We start from the raw sequence: 20,121 nt of genomic DNA on the forward strand, positions 1-20,121 counted from the left end.
GGGGGAGAATGACTGGTCGATTTCATCTCCAGACCAGTAAAAAACAACTTTTCTACAGATTCCTATTTGTGATAGATGTGTGTGTTCGTACATCAGTAGATCATGAATGCACACGTTTCTTATGGGGCTAAAATAAGCCAGTATTTTTCATTCTATCAATCCTGATGATAAATCATAAGCCATATCTTTCCCTTGCATTGGCATGCTGCAGAGAAATAGGATTTGAAGTTAGACCAGCACCTCAATGCTGCTACATCTGTTAGATCTTTCTGTGTGAAGCTCTGCCCAACCATCACACAGAGAGAGAGAGAGAGAGAGAGAGAGAGAGAGAGAGAGAGAGAGAGAGAGAGAGAGAGAGAGAGAGAGAGAGAGAGAGAGAGAGAGAGAGAGAGAGAGAGAGAGAGAGAGAGAAAATTCCCATAATATGACATTTGAAACGTCTTAATTATTTTGGAACTTCTGTCAGTGTTATGTTTACTGTTCATTTTTATTGTTTATTTCACTTCTGTTTATGATCTACAAAATTTGCTTTGGCAATGTTAACATGTTTCCCGTGCCAATAAAGCCCTTGAATTGAATTGAGAACATATCAACAAGCTGTTCTCTTCCATAACTTGGATACACACACCACCTGGTGGTTAAAGCATCTCACACCTGAAATCAAAATACTGTATTTGTAAATGTCTCCATCATACTCTCTCTTGATGTGATCTGAATAACACCTCAACATTGTATTTTCTCATTTTGGTCATAGATGAGGGTGGTTATTTTGTGGGGTTCCATTCTCCACATGATTACATACTTTGTGCCTTATAAGAGGATAGACTGATATTTAAAAAATTATATTTTCCCAAGGCTGAAAAGAAAACTCCCATTAGTTTGTGAGGTCAGAAATAAAAAACGAATGCACTAGTACATCTGAGATTAAATCTTTCTGTATTGAAACGTTCTGCAATTAATAAAACCCACCACTAGAAGGTAGTATTGACTTCATATTGAAAACTTTTGTGCTGTGTTCATGGAGGACAGGTTCAGACTATCCGCTAGGTTCAGGCCGTCCTTCTCTGGTTCAGTTCATTTTTGGTCTAAATACTCAAGGTCAATGGTCAATGCATAGATCACTAAGCAGACACATGAATCGTAACCTTTAAGAGTACATCGGTGGATACCTTCAGTTGCTTCCATTGCTTATTGTTGATCTATAACCCTGCAACTTTACCACGGGACTGTGATCAATTGACGAAATATGAGTACCGTAAATTGTTTTCATAATAACTGGTCCAAGAGCAGCTAGATGATGGCTTACCCTCACTTCTAACATATGAGACATGAGACAGAGGGCGCTGATCCTAAATCAGTTTAAGGGAAAACAGTCAATCAATCTACTAACTACATTACAGCATAGCTTCCACTCAAATATTTTGTATAACTAACCCTCTTTGTTATAACCACAGATTATCCATTATTGATCAGATAGATACTCAAGTGGCCTCTCTAACCATGAAAATAAATGTCTTAAAATATTGAAGGCAGTCGGAGGAGGCAAGATCAGGTGGGACCATTCTAGACAATTAGAGGGCAGATGCGAGTTTGAACAACAGGAACAAGTCCGATATAAAGTTGTTGTTTTTTCAAAGTTGCCGGGATGTCACGTGTCCTACTTATATCAGTACAATCGTAACAACGTAAGCATTGCATTGAACAAATAAGCCATCATTGTTTTTGTTAACCAAATTCGACACGCTCATTGACCTCTATACAAAAACTAATCGCTTTGTGAGTAAAAATAACGCCACCTGCTGGAGAAGACAGGTGTTGGGCCCAGTTATCTCTCTCGCTTCACATCTTCCTCTATGTTATATTCCATTCAAATTGACTTTATTGCCATGGGAAACATGTGTTTACATTGCCAAAGCAAGTGAAATAAACAAAAGTAAGAAGACCAAAAACAACATCAACAAAAAACAATTAGAATTGAACATTTATATCTAACGATCCGTCTATCTGTGTTCCACGCATTGAGCTTTAATAAGAACGGTTCCACTTTCAGAAAACGTGGCGTTCTGATATAACACGTGCGAAGCAACCAATTGACGCTGAGCTAAACGCTCACTCTTTGACCAATGGGGGAAGAGAGAAGAAGAAAGTGGTTACGTAGTCGTGCTTTGGATCCGTCCGTTCCACATTTCTTGTTGTTGTTGACATGGCTCAAAGCGTGTCTGTTACATCGTAAAATTAAGACATTTTCGGATTTATCTTGATTCAATTTGTTATTTTTGGTATTACTATGGACTAGCTTGGAATCATGGTTGTGAATTCAGTGCATTGGTTTCGTAAGGGACTGCGGTTACACGATAATCCGGCTTTACAGGAAGCTCTAAATGGTGCGGACACTGTGCGATGTGTTTATATTTTGGATCCGTGGTTTGCTGGTTCCGCCAACGTCGGCATCAACAGATGGAGGTCAGTGTCAATGCACACATTACTAAAACGACTAACTCTAACTTTATGAAATTAATAGCTGTATAATCATAGTGTGGCCCCCGAGTGGCGCAGCGGTCTAAGGCACTGCATCTCAGTGCAAGAGGCGTCACACTACAGTCCCTGGTTCGATTCCAGGCTGTATCACATCCGGCCGTGATTGGGAGTCCCAGTTGTACAGATTTGGCCGGGGTAGGCCGTCAGTATAAAGAACAATTTGAGGAAGTATACACTGACTAACTAGCTAGTGGAATTGCGAAGCACATCTGCATCACTGAAAATGCTGGAAAGACATCGGGCATAGTCTTGCTCCCCATCACAACAAAAATAATCACGCTACAAATTAGCAACTTCTTCGGTAGTTTACCTTATACACCCAAATGTGTATAAAGATTTGACGGCCTGCACATGTGCAGTTCGGCGCGAGATGACCGTTAGACCCGACAACGTGTTCCTACGCATGAGTACTGCAAAACGCACAAATTGAAAGAAAAAATCCAACACTGCAACCCTAGTCCAGCAGAAGAGTTGCAGCGGTGTAGATTGCCTCCCAATTAAAGAATGGACTTCTTCCGGAACACATACAGTGTAAAGCAACCGGTGTGCACGAAGCCCGTTTACATGGTGAACAAATTTCATTACACTATAAATCTTCTTCATGCAATTCCGTCATTACGTTATAGGTCATCTTCATGCAATCTCGTTCCGCTACTGGACCACATCATTTCTAACGCTTCGAACACCGACAGCGTCATTGCGCAAAATATTACGCAGTATCATCTGGATCTGTATGTAACACAAGTATAACATTCACCTTCTGCTACCATTTCTGTCAAGCCATCTACCATATAGTTTGACGTTTACGTTCGTTTGATAAATCTAACATAAGCACCACACCGAACGCACTGAGTCCCATAGGACAGGGCACAGTTGGTTTAGTGTCGTCTGGGTTTGGCCGGTGTAGGCCGTCATTGTAAATAAGAATTTGTTCTTAACTGAATTGTCTAGTTAAATAAAGGTTACATTTAAAAGGCAAACGCAGTGTTTCATTGGAAATTAATGTAATTCTGGTGTACCGAAATGCAATAGCGCTGTCGGTGTGTTTGAAGCTAAATCCAGAGACTTCCAGGAATGCTTGCGAAACAGACCAAACTGACCAGGCCAGGGTTTTGGGTTTGAGAAGAAAAATGTAAAGGCCCAAGCTAGAATCGTGCCAATGACTTAAGTAGTTGAACATGTTATTACTCCAACATTGTGGAAGTGACACTGACACATTTTCATATTTTTTTTCAAGAACAACTTTATATTAAAGGTGTCCTCTTTGATTTCAAATTTTATTCGTCACATACACATGGTTAGCAGTGTATTAATGCCTGTGAAATGCTTGTGCTTCTAGTTCCGACTGCAGTAATATCTAACAAGTAATCTAACAAATTCACGAGGACTACCTTATACACCCAAATGTGTATAAAGATTTGACGGCCTGCACATGTGCAGTTCGGCGCGAGATGACCATTAGACCCGACAACGTGTTCCTACGCATGAGTTTAGCTAGCCAACATCGCCTACAAGTGTGATCGGGGATTTCTGCTGGAGAAGCCGTTTAAGCATATCCCTCCTACTGTTTCTGGCTGGATGGAGAACATAGGGAGGGTTTCACAACACAAAAGTTTGAGAGCCTAATCTCTAGTCAGAAGTCACATTTATTTTGGGCGATGGCAAATATGACCTTCATTCAAGACAGGAGAAACACATTGTTTCAGTTGGTAATACATTGATCAACAACGGGAAAACAATTCACACAATTAATATGCACGACTTGGTGAGGGCCAGTGCGTGCTATTGGAGAAAGACACAGCTACCGACACAAACACATTAAGTCCATGTGGTAGCTAGTAGTCAGTCTCGCCATTTGAGATGTTAAAGAGTTATTGAGGGGTTATTGTATCCTGTTTTAAAATGAGAAAGCAACCATTAACCGGGTTCCCTTTGTAATGGAACACTGTATGGAAAACCAAGTTGAAGCCATTATTCAATGTTGTCTTGCTTATGATAACCTCAACTAGCGCAACAGACTAGCGCAACAGACTGCGCAGCAGACTAGCGCAAATTCCTTCAATTGAAATGGCGTAAACAAACGAAAGAGCCTACATCTCTCAAAAAAAACTGATCAGAAATGAAATGACAGAATTATTATATTGGAGCAGTGGAATTTAAAAATCGGCATCCATAACTTCAGTGACTTTTCAAGGACAAAATAGCCTAGAGAAAATGTCAGATTTTCAAGGTAGACTATTCCATGAATGAATTGCACATAGCAATTTGTAAGTCGCTCTGGATAAGAGCGTCTGCTAAATGACTTAAATGTAAATGTAAATGTAGCAAATATTTAACTTCTCTAGGATAGGGGGCAGCATTTTCACGTTTGGATGAAAAGCATACCCAAATTCAACTGCCAGCTACTCATCTCCAGAAGATAAGATATGCATATTATTAGTAGATTTGGATAGAAAACACTCTGAAGTTTCTAAAACTGTTTGAATCATGTCTGAGTATAACAGAACTTATTTAGCAGGCGAAACCCCGAGGACAAACCATTCAGATTTTTTTTTTGAGTTCACTCTCTTTTCAATAGATTTTCATTGGAAATACAGATTTCTAATTGACCTTCTTGCAGTTCCTACCGCTTCCACTGGATGTCAACAGTCTTTAGAAATTGGTTGAGGGTTTTTCCTTTGTGTAATGAAGAAGTACGGCCACTTTGAATCAGGGTCACTTGTTGTGTACTGTTTGTTAGAGGCGCATGACCAGAAAGCTAGCTACAGATTGTTTTAATCCTGTATTGAACACAGATCATCCCGTCTTCAATTTTATCGATTATTTACGTTAAAAAATACCTAAAGTTGTATTACAAAAGTAGTTTGAAATGTTTTGGGCCAAGTTTACAGGTAACTTTTGAGATATTTTGTAGTCACGTTTCACGAGTTGGAACCAGTGTTTTTCTGGATTAAACGCGCCAAATAAATGGACATTTTGGATATATATCGACGGAATTAATCGAACAAAAGGACCATTTGTGATGTTTATGGGACATATTGGAGTGCCAACAACAGAAGCTCATCAAAGGTAAGGCATGAATTATATTTTTATTTCTGCGTTTTGTGTCGCGCCTGCAGGGTTGAAATATGCTTATCTCTCTTTGTTTACTATGGTGCTAACTCAGATAATAGCGTCGTTTGCTTTCGCCGAAAAGCCTATTTGAATTCTGACATGTTGGCTGGATTCACAACCAGTGTAGCTTTAATTTGGTTTCTTTCATGTGTGATTTAATGAAAGTTAGATTTTTATAATAATTTATTTGAATATGGCGCTCTGCAGTTTCTCTGTTTTTTTGCCAAGTGAGACAGTAGCGTCTCGCCTAAACTCAGATTTTTGGATATAAATATGAACTTTACCGAACAAAACATACATGAAGTCCTATGAGTGTCATCTGATGAAGATCATCAAAGGTTAGTGATTCATTTTATCTCTATTTCTGCTTTTTGTTACTCCTCTCTTTGGCTGGAAAAATGGCTGTGTTTTTCTGTGGCTATGTACTGACCTAACATAATCATTTGGTGTGCTTTCGCCGTAAATCCTTTTTGAAATCAGACATGTTGGCTGGATTCACAACAAGTGTAGCTTTAATTTGGTGTCTTTCATGTGTGATTTCATGGAAGTTTGATTTTTATAGTAATTTGTTTGAATTTGGCACTCTGCATTTTTACTGGCTTTTGGCCAAGTGGGACGTTAGCGTCCCACATATCCTAGAGAAGTTTTAACCAACACTTTGAACTACTTTCTGCTTCAAGCAACAACCAGCTGTTTGACAGTTTGCTCTCTCTGCCGGACAGATTATCTATAGCAGGGGCCACCAACCTTTTCTAAGTAAAGATCACTTTCGCAGTAAAAAAACAAGCCGTGAACTACCGCTCCGATTTATTATATATATATATATATATATATATATATATATATATTAGCGTAATAAGAACAGTTCTGCATAAATTAGGTTTGTGCAGTAGGCCTAACATTATCACAGCATATTGGCTATATGCCTGGCCTGCCAATATAGTGTTTCTCAGACCATATTATATTTAAACACTTGAGCTTTGATAACAAAATTGCTCAGCTGGTGTAGCACTTGCGAGGCACAGCTGAGCATAAATTGAAATAATTTGCAAATTTGCATTTTTATTTTACTGGACTGATGGTACCTGCATCTGATGGGCATGGTGCTTTCAGGACAACTGGGAACTCAGGGGGAAAAGAGGTCAAATTGTGACATCAGTGAACTTCAGGTCTGAAAGTCGGAGCTCTAGAAAGATGCCAGTTTTTTAAATTGGAATTCCGAGTTTGACCATTCAAAACTCTTTTTCCCAGTCGGATCTCAGTGGAGGAATGGAGAAAGCAGCAGACGGTCCGCCTCTCACGGTCCCTGCTCTCTCCCTCCTTTCCTCTGTTGAGACTGACCAGAGAGTGGACAGTCTTCCACCTGATGGTGAAATCCGAGTCGCACCACATCTGCACAAATTCCATGTTGCTCCTATGACCAGGGAAATAACTATTCCTCAATATTAAAATAGACGTGACGAGCTGCTATTAATAGTAAAAACGTAAGGCTATCGATACACTTGGCTACTCATTTATTGCAGCTGCAGCGCAAGTGGAAGTAGGGAGAAGCACATTTTATGTTTCATAATAGTGTTCAATAAACCAGTGACATTGCTGAATAAAAATGTAGATAAGAACTCACTCATAAAAACAGCAGCTCTTTGCTGTATTCTTTGTCAGTCTCTCTCTGGTCATGGTTTTAAAAGTTATAAAATCTCACGTAGGCTAGTTTCAAACTTTGCTGTGGCCGGGGTCGTGGAAGCTGTAGGAACGGTGATTTGAGCTATCCGATTGGTCAGCGCAGTAGGCAAACTCGATTTAGCCTCAGATCTACAGGTCCGCCAGGCAGACTGACTTTGTCTTTTCAGACATTAAAGACATTAAAGACATTAAAGACACTTTTCAGACATTAAATGCAAGTCACTCCCTCCTTTGGCTTGGGGGGGAGGTGTATGGCAGTGTCTGGAACCATTGTATGTCCTCTCTGATGTTGCACTTATCCTGGGATAGTGTATGACCTAGAGGCTCACTCCCCTCAGTGAGCTTGTCCAGGTGTGGGGTCAAGAGGGGGTTTACTTGAGATGGGCGTATCTAGAGTTGACAATTGAGTTATGCCATTGGATGAGGTAATGGTTCTGTGCTATGAAGTACCAGGAACACAATTAGAACCTTGTCTTAGGGACCAAACTGAACGATAATTTTATGGCAAATGCTATCTGGCTATGGGATACTCCTCTCTCTCTCTCAAGTAAAAGTCTTTCTTTGTGAACTGTTCCTAAGATCTGTGGTTTGTCATGTAGGTTGAGAGGGGTGTATCTTGGCTATAAAAGATCTTTGTACTTTTATGTTGTCACTTTCAATGGTTCATTAGAGATGGTGCATCTTTGAAAGTCAAATGCTATTGCAAAGCTCTTATTATTATTAAAGATGTAGTTTAAGTATAACTCTGACTGTTGTGTGAAGTTTGTAACTCTCCTCATTTGGTAAATACAGAAATAAGCCACCACATTGCTCAGACCAAAGGACAGATTTCCATGTTTCTTGGCCCAAGCAAGTCTCTTATTATTATTGGTGTCCTTTAGTGGTGGTTTCTTTGCAGCTTTTCAACCATGAAGGCCTGATTCCTCTGAACAGTTGATGTTGAGATGTATCTCTTACTTGAACCCTGAAGCATTTATTTGGGTTGCAATTTCTTAGGCTGGTAACTCTAATGAGAGCCAGTTTCATCATAGCGCTTGATGGTTTTAGCGACGGCACTTGAAGAAACGTTCAAAGTTCTTGACTTTTTTGTTTTGAAGTAATGATGGACTGCTTCTCTTTGCTTATTTGAGCTGTTCTTGCCGTAATATGAACTTGGTCTTTTACCAAATAGGGCTATCTTCTAAATGCCACCCCTAGTTTGTCACAACACAACTGTTTGGCTCAAACGCATTAGGAAGGAAAGAAATTCCACAAATTAACTTTTGACAAGGCACACCTGTTAGTTGAAATGCATTCCAGGTGACTACCTCATGAAGCTGGTTGAGAGAATGCCAAGCGGTTCAGCTGTCAAGGCAAAGGGTGGCTACTTTGAAGAATCTCAAATATATTACTTTTTTGGTTACTACATGATTTCATATGTGTTATTTCATAGTTTTGATGCCCTCACTATTCTAAAATGTAGAAAATAGTAATGAAAAACTTTGAATGAGTAGGTGTGTCAACTTTTAACTGGTACTGTATATACAGTGCCTTTGGAAAGTATTCAGACCCCTTTTCCACATTTTGTTACGTTACAGCCTTATTCTAGAACTGATTAAATGGTTTTTATTCCTCATCAATCTTCACACAATATCCCATAATGACAAAGCAAAAAACATTTATTTTAAATTGTTTCTAATTCCTTAAAAATAATGAACTTAAGTATTACATTTACATAAGTATTTAGACCCTTTAATCAGTACTTTGCTTGGAAGCAATTACGGAATCGAGTCTGTTTGGGTATGGCACTACAAGCTTGGCACACCTGTATTTGGAGTTCCATTCTTCTCTGCAGATCCTCTCAAGCTCTGTCAGGTTGGATGGGGAGCGTTGCTGCACAGCTATTTCCTGTTCGATCATGTTCGTCCAGGCTCTGGCTGGACATTGAGACTTGTCCCGAAACCAGTCCTGCGTTTTCTTGGCTGTGTGCTTAGGGTCGTTGTCCTGTTGGAAGGTGAACCTTCGCCCCAGTCTGAGGTCCTGAGCGCTCTGGAGCAGGTTTTCTTTAAAGATCTCTACTTTGCTCCGTTCATCTTTCCCTCGATCCTGCCGCTGAAAAACATCCCCACAGCATGATGCTTGCTACACCGTAGGGATGGAGCCAGGTTTCCTCCAGAGGTGACGCTTGGCATTCAGGCCATAGAGTTCAATCTTGGTTTCATCAGACCAGAGAATCTTGTTTCTTATGATCTGGGTGTCTTTAGGTGCCTTTTAGCAAACTCCATGCGGGCTGTCATGTGCCTTTTTTACTGAGGAGTGGCTTCAGTCTGGCAACTACCATAAAGTCCTAATATGTGGAGTGCTGAAGAGATGGTGGACCTTCTGGAAGGTTCTCCCATCTCCACAGAGGAATTCTCTAGAGCTCTGTCAGAGTGACCATCAGGTTCTTGGTCACCTCCCTGACCAAGGCCCTTCTCCCCTGATTGCTCAGTTTGGCTGGGCGGCCAGCTCTAGAAAAAGTATTGGTGGTTCCATACTTATTCTATTTAAGAATGATGGAGACCACAGTGTTCTTGGAGAAATTCTTTGGTACTCTTCAGCCACATGTGTGCCTTGACAAAATCATGTCTCAGAGCTCTACGGAGAATTCCTGCATCCTCATGGCTTGGTTTTTGCTCAGACATGTCAACTGTGGGACCTCGTATAGACCAGTGTGTGTGCCTTTTCCAAATCATGTCCAATCAATGGAATCTACCACGGGTGGACTCCAATCAAGTTGTAGAAACAGCTCAAGGATAATCAGTGGAAACGCGATGCACCAGAGCTGAAATTCGAGTGTCATAGCGAAGGGGCTGAATACTTATCTAAATAAGGTATTTCTATTTTGAATACATTTGCTAAAATTTCAGTATGGGGTTTGTCAGTATGTGGTATTGTGTGTAGATGGCAGAGGAAATGTTTTTATTAAGTCATTTTAGAATAAGGCTGTAATGGAACAAAATGTGGGAAAAGTGAAGGGGTCTGAATACTTTCCGAAGGCACTGTGGAAACACTGAAGTTGAACTGTATGTGGCTGGGCCAAGCTGTTATGGCTCCTATTCTCCCATCTATGTATCCTGCTGTGGCTGACTACCAGATGATGATGGGGATCCTTCTATATGGGCTCAGCGAGTTCCTCGTAAGGTTTCTTTATTCTATATTCTTTATTCGCCATGTATGAAAGTTTGAACATCTTGAAGAACAATTTGGCCGTAATGCCCATGTACTAAATCTCCACCCGGCACAGCCAGAAGAGGACTGGCCACCCCTCAGAGCCTGGTTCCTCTGGGTTTCTTCCTAGGTGAAACGTCAATTAGGGGAACAACCACTGAAATCCAAGATGGCAGCATGTCAAGTCGTTTGTTTGTGACTAGTACATTTTAACCTACTAATAATCTATTTATTTATGGTTGCGTAACTTCGTTGTTGTGTAGTGCAAACTATTTTATTTTTGCTGGTGTAAAGATCACGGGTCCTCCTCAACTCGGCACTTCATTATTTGAAGTTTACCAAAGTAACTAACTCTGGCTGCCCTGAGTTCCTCCTTCGTCCGCGGAGTGTCTTGTCCAAGCTGCTCCTTTTTGCTCTTCGCCTGGCTGTCAGTGGCAGCTCAACCCGTTCTCTCTATCCCCCTCAACACCCAATCTACCTACACGCGCAAACACTCACATTGTCTCACATACACGCTGTCCCTCTCTCCACTTACCTTCGTTGGCCTCTTATTTTTTTGTCAGAGAAAATGACAATTTACGTGGTATTGCTTTGTGCACTGACTTTACTGAACTCTGGAGAAAACGAACATTGTCGCTGGGTGAGTACATCTGACAATGTGCTCTCCCGTCCATTAGACATTTTGTCTGCAGGAACTCGCGCTTTTTCACTCGGTCCACTCGTCCAAGTGCCGATGCATTTGTGGCATGATGTGAACAGTACGAATTTGTGTCACTACCAAAGTCTAATGGTTTTAAATGACTGTTTTGTATTGTCTGGAAACTCACTTGTAGAATTCGCTTGCAGTAGGTCTCTTAAAAAAGAGAAGCCTTGCAAGGTTATTAAACAGAGGTGCCTAGTTATTCTTCTTTTGTTGATATCAGGTAACGTGCAACCTAACCCTGGCCCTGATATGCAATGTCTCCAAACCCCCTCTGATTTTAAATCAAGATCTGGTTTTGGTATTTTTCATCTAAATGTACGCAGCCTGTTGTCAAAAATTGATGGGGTTAGGATTTGGGCTAAATCAACTGATGCTGACGTAATTGTGTTTTCTGAAACCTGGCTCAGCAAGTCTATTTTTGATAAGGATATTTGTATAAGTGGTTACAATGTTTATCGCACTGATCGGGTTAAGAAAGGTGGGGGTGTGGCTATATTTGTAAAATCTAAATTCCATGTAAGTGTGGCAAAGTCTGAAACTATTTGTAAACAGTTGGAATTTCTTGCTTTGAATATTGAGGTTTCAAAGGGTCTCTCTATAACTGTGATTGGCTGTTATAGACCCCCCTCTGCTCTCGGTGATGCATTTTCTTCTTTGATGCACCTTATGTCTAAACTTCTTTACAGTGAAATGATCTTGATTGGTGATCTCAACTGGTGTTGGTTAAAGCCGGTGTCAGATGATTTAAAAATGTTTTGTAATTCTATGAATCTTACCCAGTTGATTAATTCACCCACTCGCCAAAATCTTAAATGCCCAGATAAATCTACCCTGATTGATTTGATATTGACAAATGTTCCACATAAATATTCTGCGGTTGGTGTTTTTTGTAATGATTTAAGTGACCATTGTGCTGTTGTTGCTGTTAGAAATACTAAGGTTCCAAAGACAAATCCACGTTTTATTCGTAAAATAAATTTGAAGTGTTTTAATGAGCAGGCTTTCTTTCATGATTTGTTTTATTTTGACTGGAGCAAGATTGAGTTTATCCCTGATGTGGAAACTGCCTGGATATTCTTTCATGATGGTTTTTCCAAATAGTAAACAAACATGCACCATTCCGCAGGTTCAGGGTTAAAGGGCGGGATAATCCATGGTTTTCTTCTGAGCTGTCTTGTATTATTCACGACCGTAATCTAGCCTGGGCTAAAGCAAGGAAATCTTGTTCTGATGCTGATTGGCTTATTTTTAGGCAGTTAAGAAACAAGTGTTCTTTTCTTCTCAGGAAGGACAAGTCTGAATATTTTATGTCTGTTACCACTGATAACCTGAATGACCCTAGAAAGTTTTGGAAGGCTATTAAGTCTATGTCTGGTAACAGTAATGTTAATGAATTACCGTCATGTGTTTTGAAGGACTCTGTTGCTATATATGACAAAACTGAAATGCTGAATTGTTTCAATGAGCACTTTGTATCATCTGGTAGGCTGTTTGATTCAGTGTCCTCTGTCTCTGTACAACCCTGTGTGGATGAACCAGTGTCCTCTGTCTCTGTACAACCCTGTGTGGATGAACCAGTGAGAGCTGGTCAAACTTTTAGCTTTCTGCCATTCTCAGTGCAGGTGGTACATAAAGCCCTGAAATCCTTAGATCAAAGAAAGCCTGCAGGTCCTGATCTTTTGGATCCCTGCTTTTTAAATCTGGCAGCTGATTTCATAGCTGAACCACTTGCATATCTGTTCAATCTAACCCTGGAATGTAATGAAATTCCAAAGATCTGGAAATCAGCATTTGTCCTACCACTTTTAAAAGGGGGAGATCCAACTCTTTTAAATAATTATAGGCCAATCTCAAAGCTGTCACCCCTGGTGAAAATACTTGAAACCCTTGTAAGTGAACAGCTAAAATAGTTTTTATTTACTAACTCTATTTTATCAATGTACCAATCGGGCTTCAGGAAAAAGCATAGCACAATTACAGCAGCCATGAAGGTTTTAAATGATATCACTGAAGCCCTTGACAAAAAACAGCACTGTGTCTCACTTTTTATTGATCTCTCTAAGGCTTTTGATACAGTTGATCATGCTATACTAAGGCAGAGATTGTTGAGTGTAGGTCTTTCGGAGCATGCAGTTGCATGGTTTGCTAACTATCTGTCTGATAGAACTCAGTGCACTCAATTTGATGGGCTTATGTCTGTTAAATTGTCTGTCCTGAATGGTGTGCCCCAAGGCTCTGTACTTGGTCCTCTCTTATTCACTATTTATATAAATGATTTAGACAAAAATGTCCAAAATGCACAACTTCATTTTTATGCTGATGATACTGTTATTTACTGTTGTGCCTCATCTCTTACAAAAGCTTTCCAGAACTTGCAAACTGCTTTTTATACTGTTCAACATACCTTGTGTCAATTGAAGCTTATCCTCAATACTGACAAAACTAAACTAATGGTGTTTTCTAATGCAAGAAATAGACCTCTGAACCTTTCACCTATTACTACCTGTCAGGGCAAGGAGATTGAGGTTGTAACCACATATAAATATCTTGGAATTCTAATTGATGACGGCCTCTCTTTTAAATTGCATATTCAACAACTTACAAAAAAATTGAAGCTGAAATTGGGATTTTATTTTAGGAATAAGGCCTGTTTTTCTTTTGAAGCCAGAAGGAGGCTAGTATCAGCTACATTTATGCCTTTACTAGACTATGGGGATATTTTATATATGAATGCTTCCGCTCAGTGTTTGAGATCAATTGACACTCTTTACCATGGCACTTTGAGATTTATTTTAAACTGCAAAACCCTTACGCACCACTGCACTTTGTATACCAGGGTTGGCTGGCCTTCTCTAGTCACTCGTAGGCTCAGTCACTGGTATACTTTTATTTACAAAGCCATTTTGGGTTTACTACCTTTTTATTTGGGCATTTTTATTGTTCAGAAATGTGGTGGGTACTCTCTTCGTTCGCTAGACTTTATCCTGCTAACTGTTCCAAATGTCCGAACTGAATTTGGTAAAAGGTCTTTTATGTACTCTGCGCCATCGTCTTGGAACACCTTACAAAATAATTTTAAACTGGAAGAACTTGTCCCGATTTGGTGTTTTTAAATCACTGATGAAGGATTTTGAGGCTGATTCCTTGACCTGTCAATGTTTTTAATTTGCTGTTTTTGATATTGTTATACTCTTGTGAACTCAATGGTTTTTACTAGATTACTTGTAGTTTTTCATGTTGTCTGTCTGTAATTTTTTGTAATGACTTGGTGCTGCCTATCTTGGCCAGGACGCTCTTGAAAAAGAGATTTTAAATCTCAATGAGCCCTTCCTGGTTAAATAAAGGTTAAATAAAATAAAATAAAATAAATATGGTTGCCACTGTCAACCGCTGTCCACAAAGTCACCACATCCAAGGCCAAATCTGATGTTAAGGAAAGACCGCGCTGGCAACACAAATTGTGTTAGTCTAAAAAAGGGTGTAAGTTTAGGGTCAGGACCATACCAGTATCGCTAATATTTTTTCCCATGGCAAAAATGGAAACACGAAGCAGATTAAACTCCTTGTTCCTTTAAAATATTGTGTTTGTTTGATTTAGCTTGGAAAATAAATACATGTGACTCTGGATGACAACATAATGATTTTTCTTTTCAACATTAGGGTTTTTTTCCTAAAGAAGTGAAATCCAATTTATGTTGTGTTTCCTTGCCACGATACTAACGAGTATCGCAGTACTGGTATAGACCCAGCCCTATCTAAGTTTCCATTTAGTTTTTTTTTTAAGAGCTCTGTGACAATGACAAATTTCCTTGTTAAAAGAAATGTTCACATTTATTGATTGGTTGAGATATTCTTTTCACAGGTTTCTGCTGGAGTCTTTAGAGGACCTGGACAGCAGTTTGAGGAAGCTGGAGTCTAGGCTGTTTGTGGTGCGAGGCCAACCTGCTAACGTGTTCCCCAGTCTCTTTAAGGTACTGTAGTCAAGTCACGGTTTGCCCTACAGCTTTGATTTTGGGTTATACTACTTTATGTAATGAGCGTTTTCATTGAATTAGGTACAGCAAAAGCTCATAAGCCTACATTTGCGAGCAGTTACTTCAAAAAACATATATGCCAAAACGTATGCACTTACTGTACTTTAGCACAAGACAATTGAGCTATCTCATTCTCACATTTCCAGCTTTGTCAATATACAAGTATTTTCCTACCTGGATGTGATGTAGACTGGGCTACTACTCTGTAATGACTGGAATCAGTGGGTGTATTGAGTTGTGATGGTACACTACACCTTGAATCATGGGTCAATGCAGTGAACATCTTCCGTGGTATGGCTTCATTCGGATTATCATAATAGTATTCTACAGAACCATGCATTTGAGTAATACTGCAATGTGAGAATTGTCTCCTTTACTAATGCGACCCTAACTAATGTGTCTCTGACGACAGCTGTACTAGTGCGACCCTAACTAATGTGTCTCTGACGACAGCTGTACTAGTGCGACCCTAACTAATGTGTCTCTGACGACAGCTTTACTAATGCGACCCTAACTAATGTGTCTCTGACGACAGCTGTACTAGTGCGACCCTAACTAATGTGTCTCTGACGACAGCTTTACTAGTGCGACCCTAACTAATGTGTCTCTGACGACAGCTGTACTAGTGCGACCCTAACTGTGTCTCTGACGACAGCTGTACTAGTGCGACCCTAACTAATGTGTCTCTGACGACAGCTGTACTAGTGCGACCCTAACTAATGTGTCTCTGACGACAGCTGTACTAGTGCGACCCTAACTAATGTGTCTCTGACGACAGCTGTACTAGTGCGACCCTAACTAATGTGTCTCTGACGACAGCTTTACTAATGCGACCCTAACTAATGTGTCTCTGACAAAAGGTCTGCATTGTTTTGGAAGGGTCACCTTTGAGCTCCACTCACAAAAGATATGACCATGAGTAACATAATATTATCCTCATTATTGTATAGTTAAGCTGCAGGTTTATTTTTTAATACTAGTGAGTATCGCGATACTGGTACGTCCCGGCACCTACTAGACGTTCCATAACCCAAATTGTGAAACTCAATCCCTGTTTTGTTTTTAATAGTGATGTCACATGAATTTGGGCATTTATAGGCCTATTTGGGTCCATCAATAGGTTTAGTTTCTCAGAAGACAACTATAGCCCTAATACTACACAGCCTACCACCCACCTCAATTTTCTTCCCAAAGAAATAAAAATGGGTTCTGAGAATATGCATTCTTACAGAGAATATAAACCTGCTTACTTACTATGGATGTGCATCTTTCCCTTTCAAGACAATTCGATTAAGATCTGTGGTACGATACAGTAGCGATACGTTTTAGTTTCAAATCAAATTTATTTTATATAGCCCTTCGTACATCAGCTAATATCTCGATGTGCTGTACAGAAACCCAGCCTAAAACCCCAAACAGCAAGCAATGCAGGTGTTTGAAACTATTTGGTTTGGTTAGATGAAATCAAATCAAATCAAATTTTATTAGTCACATACACATGGTTAGCAGATGTTAATGCGAGTGTAGCGAAATGCTTGTGCTTCTAGTTCCGACAATGCAGTAATAACCAACAAGTAATCTAACCTAACAATTCCACAACTACTACCTTATACACACACAAGTGTAAAGGGATAAAGAATATGTACATAAAGATATATGAATGAGTGGTGGTACAGAACGGCATAGGCAAGATCAGTAGATGGTATAGAGTACAGTATATACATATGAGATGGGTAATGTAGGGTATGTAAACATTATATTAAGTGGCATAGTTTAAAGTGGCTAGTGGTACATGTATTACATAAAGATGGCAAGATGCAGTAGATGATATAGAGTACAGTATATACATATGAGATGGGTAATGTAGGGTATGTAAACATTATATTAAGTGGCATTGTTTAAAGTGGCTAGTGGTACATTTTTACATAATTTCCATCAATTCCCATTTTTAAAGTGGCTGGAGTTGAGTCAGTATGTTGGCAGCGGCCGCTAAATGTTAGTGGTGGCTGTTTAACAGTCTGATGGCCTTGAGATAGAAGCTGTTTTTCAGTCTCTCGGTCCCTGCTTTGATGCACCTGTACTGACCTCGCCTTCTGGATGATAGCGGGGTGAACACGCAGTGGCTTGGGTGGTTGTTGTCCTTGATGATCTTTATGGCCTTCCTGTGACATCGGGTGGTGTAGGTGTCCTGGAGGGCAGGTAGTTTGCCCCCGGTGATGCGTTCTGCAGACCTCACTACCCTCTGGAGAGCCTTACGGTTGTGGGCGGAACAATTCGAAGAAAAAAAAAAGAAAAATGAACGAATCAATTCGATGCATTAAACACATTAATTTTCCATTCTAAATTCACAATCTGCTGCTGATGGAGCTCATGGGCTGGATTTGTCTGAGCTGACTCCTGCCGTGTGTGTATATCCTGACAAGGTAGTAAAACAATAGTACATTTTTAATGTGCTGAATTTGTTCAAATGCAATTTTAGGCTTAAGGGTTAGGCAGTGGAAGTTAACATAAAAGAAAATGACTCTAGTGAAAGTCACCCATTAAAATACTACTTGTGTTAGTCTAAAACTATTTGGTTTTAAATATTCTTAAGTATCAAAAGTAAAGGTATAAATCATTTCAAGTTCCTTATATTCAGCAAACCCAGAGGCACCATTTTTCTTTTTTTAAATTTACGGATAGCCAGGGACACACTCCAACACTCAGACATAATTTACAAATGAAGCGTGTGTTTAGTGAGTTCGCCAGATCAGAGGCAGTAGGATTACCAGGGATATTCTCTTGATAAGTGTGTGAATTGAACCATTTTTCTCCCCTGCTAAGCATTCAAAATGTAACAAGTACTTTTGGGTGTCAGGGAAAATGTATGGAGTGAAAAGTATAAGTTGTAAAAATAAAAATGCTCCAAAAAACTACTTAATAGTACTTTTGGGTTAGGGAAAATATGATTTGAATAAGAATAAATGTTTGCTTCCTAAATCGACATGTATAGCCAAATTAGTTTTCTCCGGCAGTAGCTTATGCTACTTTTATTCTGGTAAAACACTATTTTCTACAGTGCATTTGATTTTAATAAAAATACCTAGAAAATTTCACTGGTTGCCACTCAACTAAGTAAGTATACTGTTGTGCAAGCCATTGAACAAACATTTGACTGCTGAAGGTGCTGCGCAGATGTGGCAGATCAGGGAAAAGGCCTATGTGTTGTTGGTCAGCGCGCAAAGTTGCACAAAGCACCCAGTTTGACTAGACTACTGATATTCCCTGGGGTTGCAAAATGACTTGTAGATCAGTGACTGTCAACATAATAACATGCTTAGTTCAACACTGAAGGAGAGGACACAGTTGTCACAAAAGATTAGGTATTTTCGGGAAGGCATAGTCATTTGAGAAAAGAATATTGTGAACTGACAATTCGTAATGTTTGAATCGATTTCCTGACTGACGCATGATACATTTGGATCTGTTTGGGGTCGCGCAGACCGATGCACTCGTATCTTACGCATCGGTCCCCAGTTCAAATGTTTCTCTGTTAATCCTTACATCCCTATTAATTACCCACATCTTCTACCATACATACTCATTTTAATCTGACAATGAAGTTTGGTCATGCATGAGACAAGCTGATGGATCACCATTTTGTCTTGCGGGAACATTTAGGAAATACAGCCAATGGTACGGTTGGTAAGTAAATCAAGGAACACTGAACAAACTGTAAAGAACAAATGATCTTCTGCCAGGACCAAGCACTCTGCATATCCACGCACCTGTTCTCACTTCTGAGAAATGGGACTTATTTTGCAGGTATCAATTCACCTCTATGAAGGTTGATGACTAAGAGGAGAGCCATACACATCACCTCGTTGCCTCTGTCGTCAAGGCTGCTTGTCATAATACGGTAATTCGGAAGGTATTTGCTTCTGAAATACCACTTCGCCACACTTTAGTTTTTCAGATGTCCAGTTTACAGTCCTAGAATACGTGTAGTGAGTGACGCACGGACCAGCAGGTTGGAGAAAGAGTTGTTCATGAAAGAGTCCATCAGGTCTGAGGAGAGGGGGAGAGGACACTCGGGACATTTCACTTTCAGCACTAAGCTCTCATTATCATGGGTTCAGTAGCAAGGCCTACTGTAGATGGAGGAAACGCTATAGAGGTCAGATGTCGATAAACTCCAATAACTGAATTGCAGATACAGTGCCCTCTGGTGTCTATAGACCTAGTGAATGTGGTTATAGTGATCAAATTGTTGTGCAGATCACTATAGGAACGGTGCACTGAAGCAGCATGCATTGCTGCATTTCTTCAGCCGCTGCTTCAACAAGTAGGATGTTTTAGAAGGTTCTGTGACCTACGCTGACCACTTGTTTCAGCAAGCACTGAGGGAGAATCCTGTTTTTTGACCTTTCCCCTTTGTGTAGCCTAGACTCTAGCCACCTGCCATGTAGAATTGATTGTAATGATAATGTGTACTGTTCACTGATCTTTAGGCCCATGTCTGGGAGATAAGGTGTTGTCCCAATAACATCAGAGAAATGATCTCAACCCCAGTTAGCGTTCCATTGTGACTTAACATGTATTATCTTATCTTTCATCCTCTCTCATTTCCACCTCTATCCCCCTCTCTCTCCCTCCCTCTCCCCATCTCTTTCTCTGCTCCTGTCTGTAGGAGTGGAACGTCACCCGGTTGACCTTTGAGTATGACTCTGAGCCCTATGGGAAGGAGAGAGATGGAGCCATCATTAAAATGGCCCAGGAGTTTGGAGTGGAGACCATCGTGAGGAATTCTCACACACTCTACAACTTGGACAGGTTAGTCACTGACTGTCACACTCAGTAGGAAGGGTCCAATAAGTCAAA

The 20,121-nt window shown here is 40.1% G+C and overlaps 1 protein-coding gene across 3 annotated transcripts in view; it reads left to right on the top strand.

The window, feature by feature from the left end:
- Positions 1-2,141: 2,141 nt before the first annotated feature.
- Positions 2,142-20,121, top strand: part of cry2 (cryptochrome circadian regulator 2) — a 33,975-nt gene continuing 15,995 nt past the window's right edge. Inside the window, exons 1-3 of one of the 3 annotated variants that reach the window (XM_071416025.1) lie at positions 2,142-2,463; positions 15,090-15,198; positions 19,931-20,073. In XM_071416025.1, the coding sequence (XP_071272126.1) occupies positions 2,306-2,463; positions 15,090-15,198; positions 19,931-20,073 (410 nt within the window). In that variant the 5' untranslated portion in view covers positions 2,142-2,305. Of the gene's footprint in view, positions 2,464-5,499; positions 5,608-15,089; positions 15,199-19,930; positions 20,074-20,121 lie in introns of those variants that run through there. The other 2 variants (XM_071416027.1, XM_071416028.1) reach the window with 2 other exon arrangements.

This window comes from Salvelinus alpinus, chromosome 9 (assembly GCF_045679555.1).
Source record: "Salvelinus alpinus chromosome 9, SLU_Salpinus.1, whole genome shotgun sequence".
Lineage (NCBI taxonomy): Eukaryota > Metazoa > Chordata > Actinopteri > Salmoniformes > Salmonidae > Salvelinus > Salvelinus alpinus.